Source organism: Boleophthalmus pectinirostris, unplaced genomic scaffold (genome assembly GCF_026225935.1).
Source record: "Boleophthalmus pectinirostris isolate CB_2022bp ecotype Guang Dong unplaced genomic scaffold, ASM2622593v1 HiC_scaffold_15, whole genome shotgun sequence".
Classification (NCBI taxonomy): Eukaryota; Metazoa; Chordata; class Actinopteri; order Gobiiformes; family Gobiidae; genus Boleophthalmus; species Boleophthalmus pectinirostris.
In genome coordinates this window covers 21,693,064-21,711,771 of record NW_026571070.1, presented here as the reverse complement: position 1 = coordinate 21,711,771, position 18,708 = coordinate 21,693,064, and the positions used below count along the sequence as shown (strand labels likewise).

Sequence of the window (18,708 nt, the reverse complement as noted above, 5' to 3'; positions counted from 1 at the left end):
AACAAGTCAAATAAAATATAATGCAGTCCACATGTGCGAAGTACTTTGATTTCAATGAAAATATTAAGAATAGATACAGTAGTTAGGCACTTTATAATTATAAACAGTATTAGAAGTTAGAACACATTTCAATCAACTTCATTGTGTTCCATGAGAAATTATAAATACTGGGTTACTTCTTGGTATTACAGTAGAACCGCTTTGACAACGTTACTGTGACATGTGATATAACCTGTAATATTATTGTAATATTTCTTAGAAAAGTCCCGCCTTTTTCTTCATGTCATTTTGTCTCCATTTTGGCAGCCGTTGGAAGTCAGCACGTGTTGTCCCAAGCACACTCTCAAAATCCGCATCAGAAAGGTACTCCTGTAATAACATAGAAGATGAACACATGCCCTCTAGTGCCCGTCCCGTGTAAGTGCATCCCTGCCTACCTCTCGCAGGCTGGGGTCCACTCCTGGGGGCAGCTCATCAGCAGACTTGTTGATAAGTAGCTGGGGGTCTACAGTGAACTCTCCGCTGGCACTGGATGTAATGGATGAGGAGCTGGTACTGGACCTATGGGACCCAGGGCTGCTAGGCACTCTGTAAGCTGGAGTGGAGGTGACAGGGCCGCCCGGAGCCCTGTACCCACCATCACTAGAACCCTTATTTAAGTTAGTGGTGTTCAAGTCCTACAAGTACAATGAAATGTGTGAAAAATAAATGTTTGCTCAATACAGTAATAAAGCATACATTGTTAAGAATAATGTCTAAATTAAAATGAACTGAAATAACATCACATTTGAACTGTTATATATATATATGTATACTATACTATATAGATTTTAAGCAAAATTGTTAGTCAGTTCAAGTAAGAGTGTTTTTTTCTTTCATAATTCAAGTACATTTTTTGTATGACTCAGTAAAAAAAAAAAATATATATATATATACACACACACACACATACATATTTATAGAGTGTGAGTAGAGTGTGAGTAAATCACAGTTCAGTTAGTAAAAGAAAAGTAAGTAATTTTTAATATTATGCAATTACTTACTAAAGCAATCTGGGATACTGAAGTTTCACGACCCAACTTATTTTTCATCTGCTCATAGGTACTTCCTCCCTGTTGAGAGGATCAAGTCAGCTAGGATTTTACTTTAGTAAAATGCACTGATTTGTATTGTTAGTGACTTGCTTAGACAGAAAAATCAAACATTGTGGACATTATAGAACACATTCCACTCACACTCCACATTTGAGGGTCCCATGCGTTGAACCATCCAGTGAACGTAAGCGGCTCATTTCCCTGTTTGACGCAGCATATTGGGGTGTCCAGGTCACGACCTGCAGGATGGGTCTTTAGGTATTCCCGAGCGCTGTTCCAGGCCTCTTTGGTTTCATACTCATTGGCTAAGTTCCCGATCCAAAGGAAAATCTGCAAAAGTTTGACAAAAAAACAAATTAATAAATTAATTACCTTTGGGGTAAATAAAGTATCTATCTATTGACATATCTATTGGAACTAGACATATAATACAATACATTTTGAGATTATTTGTTGTACTCACCTCCTCCCATGTGTCAAGCAACATGACATCCTCTTCATCCAGGTCGCACTGAGCAAAGTCAACCACCTCTGTCATCACAAAGCGTCCCGTCTGATTGGAGCATTCAAAAAGTCTAGGGCTGTATCGGGGTTCCTGTGTCTGCAGACTGCAAAGATCATTCAAAATTTTATTACATTTGTTTTTGCTTGTTTTTCTATTACAAGATCATGAACTTAAAGTGAATCTAATCACTAAATCCACACGAATAGCATTATCTACTGTTCCTAGTTATATTTTGGGAACTTTTGTGCAAACTAAGTCAATTTGGAGGTTCAAGTCAAAAAAGCCCAAATCTATGTTTATATCTATGTTTGCTCTGAATTCAGTGGCATCTGCTGTTTCCAGTAGTTGGTGTCATGAGAGACTTTTGAGGAGGATCCATTAAACTTTTTTGACACAGATTTGATAAGTTAAGGAACATTTGGAGTAGTAGTTGCAGCTACATATTCCAATTGTTAGTCCATCTACCTCTTGTCACTTGCATATGGAGTTTTCCCTCCCAGTGCAACCCAAAATTCAGCTGGCTCCTGCCCTTCCATTGCCACCCGCTTGTCTTGTCTTGACAGCACAGCAGCTACTGCTTTGCCCATCTCACGCTCATCACCATTGCAACCCTAAAACATAAAGGAAAGGGCATGAAGTATAATATTTTTTAATGACTAAATGCAGCCACCAGGGGTCACAAGTCACAGTATTGAAATGAGGAAAGGGTGCTCGCAATGATGTTAACCATACCTTTCCGTACCACAGGTAGCACGCTCTCTCTGTCTTTAACAAGAAAACATCATTGGAGTTCAGGGATGATGCTCTTGCTTTGACTTCAGTGGCTTTGGTGTTGAATTCACTTGTTCCTTTGACCTGAAAGAGCCTAGGCCCAGTTTCAGCGTTTTTCACACTTGACCGACCTGTGCCACCCTGACAGATAAACAATGTATTACATGGGTCAACATATAGTATATTAAAATGTAGAGATTGTCTTTAGTTTTATACCTCAAAAATGATGAGTTTGCCTTTAAAAACTGCCAAGAAATGCCGAGGTTCTTTCCCCATGGTCACTCTGACCTGCACTGGGGCACCGTTGTATTTGTTATCAATGTTAACAGCTTGATAGGCACTTGCTGTGATCTCATCTTTGGTAGCATGCCGACCCTAAAAGACAAACATAAGTATGCTAATTTATGATTAATTACTAATTAAGGGATTGCTGAATCTTTGACTTTTTACCTGCCACATGTAGAGGATGTACTGTGGTCGGTTGGCTCTCATATATGTGTAGAGCACCAAATAGCAGTCTCCTCCATAGAACTGTCCATATGTGCTTGGATCAACCTCAGCCAGCTCTAAGTCCTCAATTCTCCATATCTGCAATAAATACAAATATTATAGCAACTTATTTAGGAATCACAACGTTAATACAACATGTATTTTATTTTACCTTCACTTCCCCTGAAGCGTCATCAACCATGCGTTGCTGTGCTGCTAGATCAGGACGCGCATGTAGCTCCATGACATCAAACTTCACTTGCTCCACTTTGGCTGAAAAGACAAATGATATGCTAATCCAACTCTATTTTTACATCTCCAAAGTCTATATAAAAGTAAATATAAAAGTAAAACATACCAATTTTGCCAATTGTGTGTGTGGTACCCAGGCCCTGAGTTTGCCCTTTGTCTTTCCAGTATTTAAAAAGGTGCTTGAACATAGCAGTTTCCCCTCCCTCACTCATCACCTCCAGAGCGGTGCTTGGTGGGTATTTTTTGGTTTTTATATAACCCTAAAAAAGAAACAACTTTAGTTAACTTAAATACAGTATACAGTGTACAGTATAGTCTAAGCTATATATAAAAGCAGTTACCGTTGCTCTGTTCAAAGACTCCCGTCGCTCAACAGCTGAGGCTTGTTTGCCTTTCCACAACATCACACAGGAGCCATTCTGGTCTGCAATGTAGCAGTCCTGTGAACAAAGGAATATGTGAGAAAAAAACAACTAAGCAGTGTAGAGCTATAAAGGTTAGAGCATTGTATATATTGCTGCTTACAGAGGACAGAAGTAGGTCTTGAGTGAGAGGCTGAGTGGCTACCTCTCTAATCACCAGATTCCCACTTTCTTCAAAAACACTAAGACAAAGTGGTTAAAAAATATCAGTTAACTATTAGCTGCATGTAAAAAGAACAACTGCACACTACTTACTGGTAGAGTCGTACAAAGCTCTTCTGTGCATGGTCTGGCTGGTCATCAGGTATAGCATCCTTCAGGGCTCCTTTTCTTTGTCCCAGTACAGAAATCATGATCTTCATCAGTTCAGGAGAGCTCCCCTCGTCTGCCCCCTCCACCACCCCAATCTCAGCCCGGCCCCCCCGCTCCCTGTCCCGGATGTCCTGTGCCAACAAGACAGCCTGCAACACAACAGCAATCAGTACATTTATACATCATCAGCACTAAATATAAATATTAAACAATTTTTTTTTTTCATTTGACCCATTCTGTAATACCACTGGGGAAACCTGTCAGGGGCAGGGGAACCATCTCCAGATCTTGCTTAGGCTTGGTCAGTACTAACTTAGCTGGAAGATTTTACTCATTGTTTTTAAAATGATGGGGGAAATCAGAGTGCCCAGAGGAAACCCACTGTTAATTAACTGTAGCAGCTATGAACTGTAAATTAAGCATATATTTTACACCAGATGCCCTAACGTCATTTTTCCAAGCTTGGGACTGGGAAGAATAAACATTAAATGTACAAAACATCTATACCAGTTTACAGTTTATGTAATATATAAAGATCATGTCTTTAATTAGAAAAAGAAACCAATTGTAGGGGGTTTTATGGTAATTTATATAAGGCATGGTTCATAAGACTTCTTTTAATATGGTAAATGACTATTCTTTGGATGGAGTATTGTGTATGGAGTGAAAAAAATACTATTATTGCAAAATAACTCATGTATTTTAGAGTGCCACAACATTTTAGCCACCAGTTACCTTGAGCTTCTCTTGTCTATTGCTCTTGGGACCGTTCCACTGCACTATGACTTTGCCCATGTCCAACAGGAATATGTCTCCTTTGTTAAAGCTGTTCCATGACATCTCCACCTGGACACAAGGTTAAACACGCTGTCATAAAAGCATTATATTCCTGACAGAAACAAACGCTGTGTTGGGAAAGCAATAACAACATCACTCTGTTGACACATCCCTTGACAGCTATGGCAATAAGAGAACCATAATTTGGTGGGAGTGCCAGAACCCCTCGCAGTGTGGCTGTGTGAAGCTTGTGATCGCACCAGTGGGAGGTAATGAGGAACAGTGTTAATCCCATTTGAATACTTGTGTGTTATCAAGACTACCTCTGATGCAGTGACATGTTTCTTCCCTTTGACATGAAGCAAGCGCTGGACATCATACGAGTTTGTCTCAACGTGGTTAAAGCCAGAAGCCACGCCCCCCTTTTTATATCTGCAGAGAGAAAGGGAGCAGTGAGCAGAGGCAAAGTTCAATTGTAATAAAATGAGTATGGCTTGGTTAGACATGGAGTGGGATGAACACAACAGGAAGTAAGAGTGATTCATGTTGACCTCAGATAACCAGAGTAAGAAAAATATAAAAATGTTGAACATAATGATGCTCAAAATGTAATTATAATATGTCTTTCATTAAATAACAGCAAATGTATTTTTTGTGTGTGTAAAACATAGATCAAATGCTGGCCCCTCAGTGCTAGAATACAAGTAGAACAGTCTAATGCCAATAGGATGGATATGTGCATGACATGGTAATATGACAGATCCTAATCCAAATGAAGACTGTAAAACAATCATTTACAAACTGGTATCTGGCCCATGTGTTGGGGGTCCACTCAATTAAAAAAAACAAAAAAACTTTATTATGATATACAATTGAAACATTTAACGTTTTTAGCGGATATTGCTATACAAATAAATTATATATACATGGTGGGGGATGACAGGGGGTCCTTTTTGGATTAATTTTCTGACTGTTAAGGGGTTCCTGGTTTCAAAAAGTTTAAGCACCTTAAACTATCAGGATACCACACCAGTAGTTTCTTGGTAATAATATGGGAATACAGCTGCAAAAAATATTTATCTGTGGTTTTCCCAGCTACCATTCTACTTTCATCCTAGGGCCATGCTATTGTTATAAATATAACACAGCAATAGTATATGCTGGATCACTTTTCCTAAAACATGTCAGTTATATTTCTATAGAAAACAGAACTCACATGAGCCCATTTTTGAAATAGCTCTTGAATCGGGGTGACTCGTATCCCTGGACCTCCCTGTGCTGGACTGGACTGCCCCCCAGGTGCTCGTCCAGCTGGGTCACGTAGATGGCCGCTGCACCCTGCTCATCCTGAGAGGAGGAGTTCCCTATCCAGTAATGCACGTCTGCGGACTGGCTGGAGCCCTGGCCCTTGGGTATCTGTGTGGGAACATGTAAACGTCGGGCATGCGCACATTGAAACCCCTTCATTATAGAGTGTGCAGCCTCTGGGGAAATCAGTGGTAATTGCACTCACATTTAAAACAATGTAACAGTCTCCCTCGAAGAAGTTACCATAGGCTTGAGCAGGAACAGGGACCATCTCCATGTTCTGAGCCATAAACGGCATATTTCAATAAAACATAGATTTTGCAGTATTTCATATGTTATTGTTGTTTTTGTTTGACTCACATTAATTGTCCATATCTGGAGACCAGGCTTCTGGCTGACATTTCGAAAGAGGTCTTTAGTATCACTCATCGTTGGGGTCAACTGAAAAACAATATCTATCTTAATAACAAGAAAATGAGTCACAATGTTAACAAAGAAAACATTTAGGGTGTTGTGTATTATGAAACCTTGAACTGACCTTGTTGCTCATTGTATTATCATAAATTTATAAAAGAGAGTACACTGGACTAACTGCTTAAAAGATTAAATATAGGCAGTAAAATTTATACTCCACAAACATTAAAAGATAAAATTATTAAAATAAAAATGATTTGTGCTACCATAGTCTGAACAAAATCAATGGGAAACACTGCATAAAATAATAGACGTAAACACATTTTTTTGTGTGTCTAAGTGTTGATTTATTTGTTCATTTTCATCGGGTTATATCAACTACACTTAGCCCTTTCTATTTATCCAGGCTTGGGGCAAGTCGTACAACTAGTAATCAAAGCCATTGGTCCAAATTATGTGATTATCAAGTAGATATTTATCCTATCATCAACTGTTACTGAACACATCCACTACACCCGCTCATCACGCTCTCCTCAAAGACTCTTCAAAACCAAAAGTGATGCTGCATCCTGCCTCTTGTTGCATGTTTACAAGTTTTTTTTCTCTCCATTCAGGGAAAACAGATGGCTCCAAAAATGACAAGTGAGCCCTTTTATGAATGCACTGGATGTGTGACAGTGCAACATCTCTAATTCCCAAATGGGGATCAGCTTGGCGCCATGGCAACATACAAGTTCTGCAATCAAATGTCTCTCTGTATCTCTCTGTACGGGGGAACAACAGCAGTGATAAGCAAATACAGCCAGACTCGCCCACCGCAGGCCTAAAGTGTAACACAGTGTGGAAGCTGTGGGAGATATGGCAACCTCAGTATAAAATGCAAATGATCCAGGTGCACCCAATTGGCCCCTGGATGGAGGTACAGAAGTGAAACAATAAAACAATAAAGCTATGTTATAAATGAGGGAAGGAACAGGCTTGGCACATCTTTACTATTAACCTCTTTCAAGAATTTTGGCATTTATTGAATCACATCAAAATGACACACTCAAAGTCAACATATTATGACAGGGCTGGTCATAGAGTTCTTTGAATTTTATGTTACAAGTGGCAAGTAGTAATCAATATATGCCTACAACAAAACATTAGAATGAATGAAGAAATATTGCGTAAATAAGTGTGTATTATACTGTATTTGTGATTTGAGTAGTTATTGACTTTTGACATTGATGCGAGGGCGGCCACACCCAATGATCTAATCAAATATTTGGCTTATAGAATACTTATAAAAGTCTTCATGCCATAAAACCATATTTAGTCTAGTACTAGCATATAAACCAGTCATAAACCAATTGACACAACTGCTGCATTTAAAAAGTAAAGTAAGGATGTGAATTTGTTTACATTTTGACACTGAACAACATAAAGAAACATTAACTGCACACTGCACTGATATTAATATTTTTTTCTTATTGTAGTGACCATTTGTATTACAAGAGAATACAGTGCTGATTCACGCGATGATGTCAGAAGTTTCACTGTCTGGTTCTTGAATAAAAGTGAAAAGGGAAAAAAAAATATTTTGCAATCTGAACCTCTCCACAATAAAAGCCGAGCAAATAAGGAGTGAAAAGAGGAGACACAAAAGTCCATTTAAGCGACAGGACAAACTGGTTACGCATCATTTAACCCTGTTGTCCATTCAATTAGCGGGGACAATGAGATTATAATATCAAACACGGCTATCACACGCAATAAAATAAAACGCAATAAATGTGTAGACCAATCATTAACTCTATTAAACCTTTATTAATAGTACAGCCAGTACAGAACAGTAGGCTATATAAATTATACCAATGCAATACAATTAGAACAAAGTCTAAATGGTGAAAAAGAATGAACTCTTACCTGATGTCCTTTTCCAGAAGAAGGTCGGGTGCCCTGCAGATGATGGAGCTGGATTAGTGGGATGCAGATAGTCGTAATAACTGGGCAGGTACAGTTATATTGCTGTTCTCTTCCTGGATGCAGAGCCCATTGAAAAGCGCCACAGTGGGCGGGGCTTGTTTGCCTCCACACCCACGCGCAAACACACCTGCAATTTCCTGTCGTCTTCTTTACAATTCCCTCAGTCTATACATCACAAACTTATGGGCTATATAGAAAATATATAGGGTCCACACATTGAAATCGTATTTAGAAACTGACATATGTTTATATTTTTATTACGGGTGAGAGTAGAACAGTAGGCCTAATTTTGTCATGAGAGAGACATGAGTATGCGTCTCTCAGGACTCAGGAGTGCTGAGGATCAAAAAACACTGTTTTCAAGACTAACGTAATTGCATTGTTGTTTTACGCCTGACTCTGCTCTGAGCGTCACATGTGGCACTTGACAGTTATTACAACAGGCGCTTGGGGATTAGCTCAGGACCTCTGGAGTACTACGGTATGTTTCTTTTTTCAGTGGTGGTCAGGTTTCAGCCTTCCTCACCTTGGCCATGTCTCTGAGCGCTGAACCCCTAGCGCTGGAGGATCATGAGTCCCTGGTAGCTTCATTTTTGATTCTTCTCAAATCTCTCGCAGTAAATTTGCGCTTTTTTCTTCAACATGTTTCTTGCAACACTGTTGACTATTTGCAACAAAACGTTTGATGGTTCTGTCATCACACCCCGATATCTTGGCGGTTTCAAGAGTGCTGCATCCCTCTGACAAACTTTTTACAATTTTTGACTTTTTAGAGTCAGTTAAATCTCTTTTTTGGCCTATTTTGCCTGAGAAAAAGAAGCTGAATTCTGCACACATAGGGTGTTGAGCTCCTTAGGCCACACCCTCCCTTGTTAGACAAATCACCTGGTATGCTTAAATACAATATTAAATAAAAAATACAATATTAAAAAAAAAAAAAAAAGAACTTATGTTTGTACAGCTTGGAATGGGAGATTATGCATAAAAATCATGATGTCGTCAAAATACCCACGTGCCTAATAATTGCACACTTAATTTACTGTTGGAGTGATCTCAGTCGGCTTTCCCTGGGTAAATCCTACTCACACAGTGTGACTGGTGAAGGAACACTTGACATTTCTGAGGGTTTACAGAGAAGGCCTTTGAACGCCCCCCACTAGCAGTCTGAGTTTACACTAGTTTGTGGTACAGTGTAAACGAGATGGAGTGAGAAACATTTTACCATCACATTTTCTTAAATACTATATAGTAAACGTATATCTTATAGTACTTTTACAGTCCCAAGACTAGTATTACTACTATTGGCCATATACCACCTCTATATTTACATCTAGAACTAAGAGAAGTAATAGTAGCTAAAGTAGGTAATAGTACTTTCCACTTAAAGGCACACTGTGTAATTTTTCTGTAATCAGGTGGAAACTTTATTGCTTTGACTGCAGAAACCTGCTCACAGCAAGAATGCATGTTTTTACTGGAGGTTTTAGCACCTGTAATTGAAAAAAAATGCATGATAGCTTAATGCCATAGTTTGGAACTTTTAAGGAAAAACAATGCATCTCCATGGAGACAGTCATGTGTCAGAAAAGTTATGAGGTGCACCTTTAACTTGTTGATAACAAGAAAGAAGGCAATGCATTCTTCACCTAACACAGTGTTTGCTCTTCCCATCCCATTAAGAGAGATTACACACAAGTCTCCTAGTCCACCTTGTAACTGCATAATCTGCTCAAGTTACATAAGACAGGAAGGGGTTGCAGAAAGTCTTACCTTTTTCCATGGTTTTGCACTTTCTTTCCTGAACGCCATCCTGAAGATTTCAACATTCACAGTTTCAAACACACAATGTTTACTTCCTCTGGTCTCATAGTGGTTGACTGAAAGACTGGGAGTGAAAAGGCAGGAATTCTCAGGTTGTAAGAATAAGCTCCATACAATGCCTAATCCACTTGTGCGACGTCAGCGGAAGCTAAAAGTTCATGAGACACAGAGGTGCTGGTGGTTGCATATTAACCATATTACAATCATATTATATTAATACAGCTTTATCTTGACTCAGTCCAGAGTTTAATCTTATATTACCAACACTGACACTTGATATTATTAATGAACAACTCTCAACAGGAATATACTGACCAACATGTATTACACTTTAACATAGGTAGGGCAAGATAACATTTACCTGTTACATTAGTTTATTTGTTTATGGTGAAATAGATCGTTAGGGTGGTAAAATATCTAATTATCTTACCAATAATTATCTTTATGTTTGCAGACTGTGAACTGTGACCTGTGACCTGTGTGTCCTAGAGGCTTTTTACAAATGTAGACTTTTAAGCCTATTCAGATCATACATGACCCCTCTGGATATTCTGGCAGAGACATGTTCCAGCTTCTTCTTCTTGCTCCATTAATTAAATGTAAGACTTCTCACCACAATAACAGCATCTTCCCACAGGGTGTTATAAGCTTGAATAATGCACTTTGAACTTTGATGTAGCACCTTAGCTAATTAATCTTTGTATCTTTTTTTTTTATTTCAGTGTCATATCTCATCTGTAATGATTGTCTATATATATTTTTTTTATATGGTTCTTTTATTGTCTCATGGTGCACTTTGAGCTTTTTGCACTTCTTTTTCCAATGTCTTTAACTACAAATAGCAAATAAATTAACCTAACCTAACGTAACCTAGGACTGACAAGCAGCCAGTGAGTTATCCAAATAAATCAACTCTACTCCCAACAATTTCTAGGTGCACATGGACCCCACCCAACGCCCATAGTTGCTTGGACAAACTCTAGGCCTTGAATGTGGTCAATGACATAGCACAGGGCTGTGTAGTTAAACACAGAAGAGAATGCATGGGAAATCCTACAGACAGATCACTTGTCAAGATTCACATTGTTTCCTTCTGTATTGATTTTATTCTCCCTGAGTTATCCTTCCACATCAAGGAAATAAATTAACGTCATTCTGAAAAATAAAAACTCACAAAATCGCCACAACACCATCTATAACTCAGCGAAACGTGACAGTGTGCAAAATTGCAACTTTAATCATGTTGTACAGTACAACTTTGACAGCATCCTTTTACACCCTTTACCCCAATAAATAGAATATCATATGACCTAAACTAGTAAATATACTTTCCTCTTAACATTTTTGTTGAACAATAATTTCATCACATTTAATCATTTCATTTTTAAACATCTTTAAGAATTTACAATAACTTAGCCAGTCACAAACCACATTGAATCGTAAACCTTTTAGTTAATTCACTAATATTAAAAAGACATATTTCAGTTTTGTATTGTCCATTTTGAGTAGATTGACGAGAATATATCTTTTTTGTAGATTACAGCATACAAAATGTGCACCCCATTCAAATCAGCTCAGTAATGAAGGCACTTTTTTTCTGTAAAATGAAAAATCACAGTCATTTGAACCTAAAGATTGGACAGGAAACACCAGCCTGCATAGCACTGCTCAACACAAAAAAACTCTGACAAAAGCAAAACAAAGAGATGTGAGACAGATTATTTTTGGTAACTAAAATAATCTTGGGTACTAGTATTGTAAAACTTCCTGTGTTAGAAAAGTACTTATAAACATACTTTACATACAATAAGTAATATAATCTTATTTGCAATGGAAGTCCTGTACACTTGGAAATTCAAAATGTCCACCTATGGAAGTTCATTGTCCATTTGCTACCTGTTCCTTAGACTCTGTAATGAACTATAAACATCTTCTTCTTTACTTAGACCCTCGAAAAGTGGAATAAGGTCCAGCAGTTCTGTGTCCGTCATATCATCAAACCAAGACTGCACTGGGACCTGAAAAATAGACAATAAAATCTCATTATTTTGATAAAGACAGAAAATGTCATTCATGGCACCACTCAGTTTTATAATTTGAATAATTCATCCAGAATGTATTAAAGGGCAAAAGATGAGTGGCAGAAATCTAATAAAATGTACAAGGCCCCAGGCTAAAACCTCGTCATGAATTTAAAATGAAACTTAGTCTGAAAATATTAGATTCTACCTGTGTATTAGAGTAATTAGTGTCATTTTCAGATAACATGTTTTAAATGAGGTACACAGGGATGCATATAAAATGTAGTGCAGTAAAAGTACTACTAGGTTTATAAAACACAATCAAACAATTATTAAAGACAATATTACTTCTATGATCTACTACTACAACTACTGTTTGTTTCTACTACAACAGACAATATTATATTATTTTAGTTTTGCTATTACTTACTATTATTAACACAACAGCTCTCTACAGAACTGGTACTACCTTACCACTGTGAGGCGAGCATGTTACCAAAGTTGCAGCAATGACAAGAAATATTTTCTCTTAATGCACAGTATATGTACTCTTGACATTTCTTTTATCAAAACTATTAATTTTTTGAGCATAGGATTTCTCTCTATCATCATATTTTTATTTGTATAGCATCCTTGTATTCAGGGCATTATGCATATTTTGAATGTGTTCTGGACTTACAGCGTTCTCCGGGTGGAATATGTACGAGGCAGGTGAGTTGTCTACAATGATGACTTTGCTGAGCTCTCGGCCCAGACGACTGAGGTCTTTGACGTAGTTTCCTCGGTGGAAAACACAGGATTCCCTGAAGAGGCGGGCCCGAAACACGCCCCATTGGTCCAGCAGGTCAGCCACAGGATCAGCATACTAAAACAGGGCACACGGTTTCAGTCTAATGCAGTACACAAGAGGTCAAGCAGGAGAGAGAAAGGGACACAAACCTTGGCTAAACTAGCGGTGAAGAGTACACATTCAAACAGCTCTCCCATTTTCTGCAGAAACTCATCCACGTGAGGTCTCTTCAGAACATACACCTGAAGGACAAGAACAGCAACATCTCCAATAAGTTAATTTAAAGGTTAAGTAAAAACATAATTTTATGAATGTGCATAATAGCAGAAGGTAGAATTCTGTCAACTAGACAAAGATGTTAGTGATAAGGTTTTGAATGCCTTTTTTTGTTATGGACGTTACCTGGGTGAATGAGGAATTATACAGGTATTATGAACATTATAATTACATACAGATTATCGGGGCCTGACCTATTTAGCAGATAGATGTCCCCCATTCAAGCCAACAGAAAAACATACATTTCAAAAAGTTCATGATGCCACTTGTATTCTATTCAGACCTTTTCTTTCTTGCCCACAGAAAATCTATTGCAAAGTATAAATTTAGTCACTTATATAACAATAATGTGCACTGAGTTACAGAGTAATTAGGTCTCACGCTTCAGTCCATCAGACATAATTGAATCAGGCTAAAAGGCTTTACAATGCTTTATTTACTGTAGCGTCACAAAACATAATGTTATATAATGCTATTACTTAATTTGTTGACAAGTCACTGACACCAAGTGCAAGTAATCAAGAACAGGCCCATATACACACACAGCCTATCCTGGATTACTTGAACCCGGTTACAGCTACACAAATCTTCTGAGCTCTGTGGAAAATTTCCTTGAAAGGCATTTTTTCATTTCAAAGCCTTAACCACAATATACAATAAAAGTTTCGATTGTACTATAGTCCTTTTAATACCTGATGAACAGTGCCATCAATCTCCACAGGGACAATGAAGTCTGCGTTGCTGATGGGCTGTGGAGGACAAAATGGAGAAAATACAGATTTATTTTTACAGTGCAGTTCAGGTGACATACAACAGCCAAATGTAAGTACTATTAAAAAGCCTGGGGCAGACTGGAATCCTCTATGAGTGCTGTAGTTCCCAATGCCCCAATTCTAGCTTCACAGTGTTAAATAAAATCCTAGTAAAACTCAAGGGATACGCCAAAAGCAGAGTGACAGACGAAGCAGGCACACATGGAAGGCTGAGTTAGGCTTTTGTCATTTATAAGGAGACAGTGGGAATGAGCGGAGCAGCCTAGAGCCAGAGGATGAAAGAGGTAGGTGGGTGGTAGAGGTGACATGTTGAAATAAATTGGGAAAATGAAGGAACGCGAGTGCCAGAGAAACTAAGGAAGAATTTGATGATAAAACTTGTCTGATGTATCTAGGACATATGAGAAGGACATAGCAATAACATATGAAGTTATCTTATCTCTTTTTTAACAATCTTGAAACTACAATTTTCCAAGCAAACTGTTTCTTCCTATACCTTAAAATCAACAACATGTTAACTACATCCTATACACATCATAGACTCTTGTGAGGTTTAAGCCATTCAAAAATGTTGTTACCTCCTCGAAAACATATCCGGAGTGGTGTTTTGTTTCATTCGACATGCTTGAGTAACTCTTTATTATTAGTCTGTCTACATCTCCAAAAATCTAAATCCTCTGTCTCACCTTAGGATTCCAGGTATGTTTTTGATGCAGAATACATTATAACACAGAAAAACGACCATGAAAAACAGGTTTAGTAACTACTTAATTAATTGCGTCCTAATCCTAATCCCTCAAAAATATAATTACTAAGACTACTCATCATTACTAAATATGCAACTAAAAAAAATTACATATTTTTCTTAATAATTTCATGCTTGTATAATTTGAACTACATTTAGTCTATTGACAGAATCCATTCTCATGTGTAAGGAAAAAACAACAATACTGTTTAGATCTGTATCATCCAGCAGAGGGGGTGTTTGCTATAGGAATACTCCATGTTGCCTGTGTGTTCAATCTACCGCTGTGTTTTGTATGTTTTCCTTGTCCACATGATCAGAGAAGAACCTGAACACCACAGCTGCACAGAGCCCTCATTACCCAGACAGTTAAAAGGCAGTGGAAATTAGACAATCTACGACAGGCTCAACAAAACAACCCTGTGCACCAAGCAGGAGGAGAGCCGCAGATGGAAGAGGGCCAATCACTCCATCATCTGAAGACAGAGAACACAGCAGCTGTTTGGAGCGGGGCTGGAGAAAAGGGCTCAGATATGGAGATGGAGGAGTGAGGGAAATAAACCGTGTGTGTATTTGTGTCTGCGTGTATGTGTGTGAGAGAGAGAGCTACAAAAGGAGAAAGCGCAAACAGTAGAAAGATGCTATTCTGAGGACTGGAGCTATAGAGATGGTGGCTATATCCGTGTTGGTTCCTGCTTTATCTATACTTACTACTACATTTAATCACTCCATAAGACCAAATTAACTCAAAATGTTGCATCATTAAATCAAAATTAAAATTATTATAAGCTTAAGGGTGCAGTATATAATTTTTCGGGTGAAATGTTCACCACTTGTTTGCCTCCATGGAGATGTTCTTCATTTGCTTGAACTGTTATAGCACTAAACATATCTATTCTGACGGAGTCAAGCACGAAGCGGAACGATCACCTAAAGTTACACAGTGCACCTTTAACTTGGGTTAATGGGTTATTTTATCTTATCCCACACACACCTAATCCTTTTTTTAAATGTATATTATAACAAAAAGTCTACATTTCAAATTGAAAAAAATTCTATTGTTTGATAATATATTATATATATATATATATATATATATATATATATATATATATATATATATATATATATATATATATATATATATATATATATATATATATATATCATGTTACAGCTTGGAAATGGGTACAGCTGTCTAAAGATTTCAACACAAGTCTGACAAATGAACACGCCTGTCAATCACATAGACCCCATACTCTTAGTAAACACTTAATTCAAATGTTTACCCATATAATTGGATTTCTCGTTACATTTCATCAAATGCTTGTCACAACACAGATTCTATATCCAATGCTATTCATACATCCAGTGTTGTTTATAGCCACTTTAACACAATCTGTAGCTAATCCTTGAGGCTCTGGGCTGATCCTCTCATCCATATCATAAGGACAGAGCATAGGATCTCATGCGTTATGTAATACTGCTATTTTCTGCCCATGCATCTGTGCAATGTGTGACATGATCCAGCTCTGATTTAGTTGTTTGCAGACTTTCCCATGTTCAATCACTACATATTTTTAGATCTACAAATTTCACAAGCTAGATTTTTTTCAACCGGATGCCCTGCAGGGTCAAAGGGGAAGCAAAACTGCTGTGTGTGGACTTTTCTCCTACTTTCTCCCTTTCACTTCTCAACATTTAGAGGTAATTAGATCTGGTTTAGTCTTGATTTAATCCTGGCGTAATTGTGGTTTAGTTCTCAGTGTTGTGTGAATGATTCCTGGGTTTGACCATTTGCCCTTTCTACGCTTCTGGGCATCCTGTCTATAAAACCAACAGACTGAAATATATATTCAATAGTGGTTTTGATTTAAATTTCATTCTGATTTAGACCAGTTTTAGCCCTGATTCAGATTAATGGAAAGCAACATATTTTGAGAAAGTACTGAGAATGCGCTATGTGGTTTTTCAAAGAAGGAATGCAGTTGTTGGGTGAGTTTGAGACTGCTTTGTCTGAGGAACTGAACACTTTCCCTGGTATATAGGCACTGAGGATTTCTGGGAATTTCACCCGCGGTCATTTGAGGCTACAGAGTCTATGGGACGCGCCCTTGTATTTGTGGTCCTGTCCTGCTGCCATGGAACTTGCAATGGGTGGGTCCCAATCAGCATGTGTACATTTTTCATTCCTCATGCCTTCCCATTGCAAACCAGGAATGTTTCTGTACTGCTTGGAGTTAACTGTTCAAATGCCTTATATAAGGTTTAGACAGAGAGTACAGTTGTTCCACTGTATTCTGGTTTATGCAGTTTTCTGACTTCCCTGTTTACAGTGCACACACCCAGGCTGGAGGTAATAAGGTCTAGGAGAGGAAGGCAGTGGAGTTCATTATATTGTTGAGTTCATTACACTAAAGGACATTACGGAGAACTAAGAAAAGACCCAGTGATTTTTACATTGCAAAGACAAATGTGAGTTGAATAAGTTAGGCCTGAAAATATATCGCTCAGTTAAGTTACTGCTATTATAAACCATATGCTGCCCATGTTATTTTTTATATTTATTTTCTGATTTATGTTATAAAGTCATTTCCTCATCACAAACATACCTGGAGTTGTTTGTTTGTTTCACACAAACCCAGCATATTCAGGCTGAGTTCTTCTTAAAGACATCTGTTCCACCTTGTGATGTCATGTGGTGATACAGGAAGTGTTCTACTGTGGTTTTAAACTCCATACACCTTCAGTAGAATCATTTGGATAATTTCAGCCCTGCGACTGCCAATCTCTACTAAACTAAAAGTAAAAAATAGCTGGTAACTTCATGAAAAACTACTGCTTCATGACATTGCAAGGTAGAACAGAGCATTTTGAGCTTTGCATATATAGACAGACTAATAATTAAGGGTTACTCAGACATGTGTGAATGAAACACAACTCCAGGTAATGAGGAAAACAACACAATAACAATTTTACGTAATATAGGACCTTTAAGTACTGCTACCAAACCCTATGTTAACCTTATTATATAAAGCTACACTGACCCAATGAAATCCAATAAACCCAAAATTAATTAACCATTTGTTGCTATTAACTAAAGTCAAAAGGGAAGAGCAAATGTATGCATTAGTTTCCATAGCAACACGCACTCTTCTGCCCTGCTTCACCTGATATACAGTAGTCTAAAGGACACACATTGTTGAGCTGTTTGCTACATGTTGTCATCACATTCAGTTCAAAAGAATCGCATCTTCAGGAATTACCCCTGTGTAATCCTATTAGCCCCACAGAGCCTAGCAAAACATGGCACATCCCAAGTAATAAAAAGGCCAGACAGTGTAAGCTCATGTTTATGTGAATACCTTAAAGGAGGAGTGCACCAGGGTCTCGTCCAGGTCGATCACCACACAGTTCTTCCCATAGTCTCCTATACTGACCTCAGGGAGCAGGAACTTGGCTGGAGGCTGCAAGAACACAGCAAATCAAGTATCAGTAACAACCAGGAAATGTGTGACTCAAAATAAATATAAATTATTACTGAGATATATTTGTATTACTACAATTCTATATATTTTTTTTACTTATACATATACATTTAAATAATTATGCCTTATTTGACACAAGTCTGTTGCTATTTTTGCTTCTTATTTTGAATTTATTATTACATTTATATTTTTGCTCTTTATTGTTATATTTATTGTAATGTGTGAGATACTGTGTCCAAATAATTTCCCTTAATGAAGGTGTTGGAGCCTGGTTTGGACCTTACAGAAGATTAATACATTTAGTCTAAGTCTAACTCTAAAAGATATGGCTGACATAAAATGAATCCTACAAACAAATATTGACTATTCATTTAAATAAACAAAGCAATTATTAGATGGTCTCCAGTTTGAGTACAGATTTTTAGCTATATGCGCAGAAATTTATGTACTATTTTTAAATTGAGCCATTGATTGCAGTTGGC

General features: G+C 37.7%; 2 protein-coding genes across 2 annotated transcripts; both read right to left on the bottom strand.

Annotated features, from left to right (window-relative positions):
• Positions 1 to 25: 25 nt before the first annotated feature.
• Positions 26 to 10,196, bottom strand: vill (villin-like). Its single transcript, XM_055150854.1, has 21 exons — positions 10,083 to 10,196; positions 8,253 to 8,285; positions 6,291 to 6,371; positions 6,136 to 6,210; positions 5,839 to 6,038; positions 4,946 to 5,054; positions 4,581 to 4,691; positions 3,789 to 3,994; positions 3,637 to 3,715; positions 3,453 to 3,551; positions 3,218 to 3,371; positions 3,032 to 3,132; positions 2,821 to 2,958; positions 2,587 to 2,745; positions 2,332 to 2,511; positions 2,065 to 2,210; positions 1,558 to 1,702; positions 1,236 to 1,424; positions 1,044 to 1,112; positions 438 to 677; positions 26 to 369 (listed from the first exon to the last, which is right to left on the bottom strand). The coding sequence occupies exons 1-21, from the start codon at positions 10,119 to 10,121 to the stop codon at positions 256 to 258; spliced, it is 2,667 nt and encodes an 888-aa protein (XP_055006829.1). The 5' UTR covers positions 10,122 to 10,196; the 3' UTR covers positions 26 to 255.
• Positions 10,197 to 11,344: 1,148 nt separating this feature from the next.
• Positions 11,345 to 18,223, bottom strand: ctdspla (CTD (carboxy-terminal domain, RNA polymerase II, polypeptide A) small phosphatase-like a; the record flags this gene model as incomplete). The annotated part of the gene is made up of 5 exons (XM_055150813.1): positions 11,345 to 12,151; positions 12,834 to 13,019; positions 13,094 to 13,186; positions 13,913 to 13,969; positions 18,104 to 18,223. Coding segments are annotated over 5 exons (582 nt in total), but the record flags the coding sequence as incomplete, so codon positions are not given.
• Positions 18,224 to 18,708: the final 485 nt, after the last annotated feature.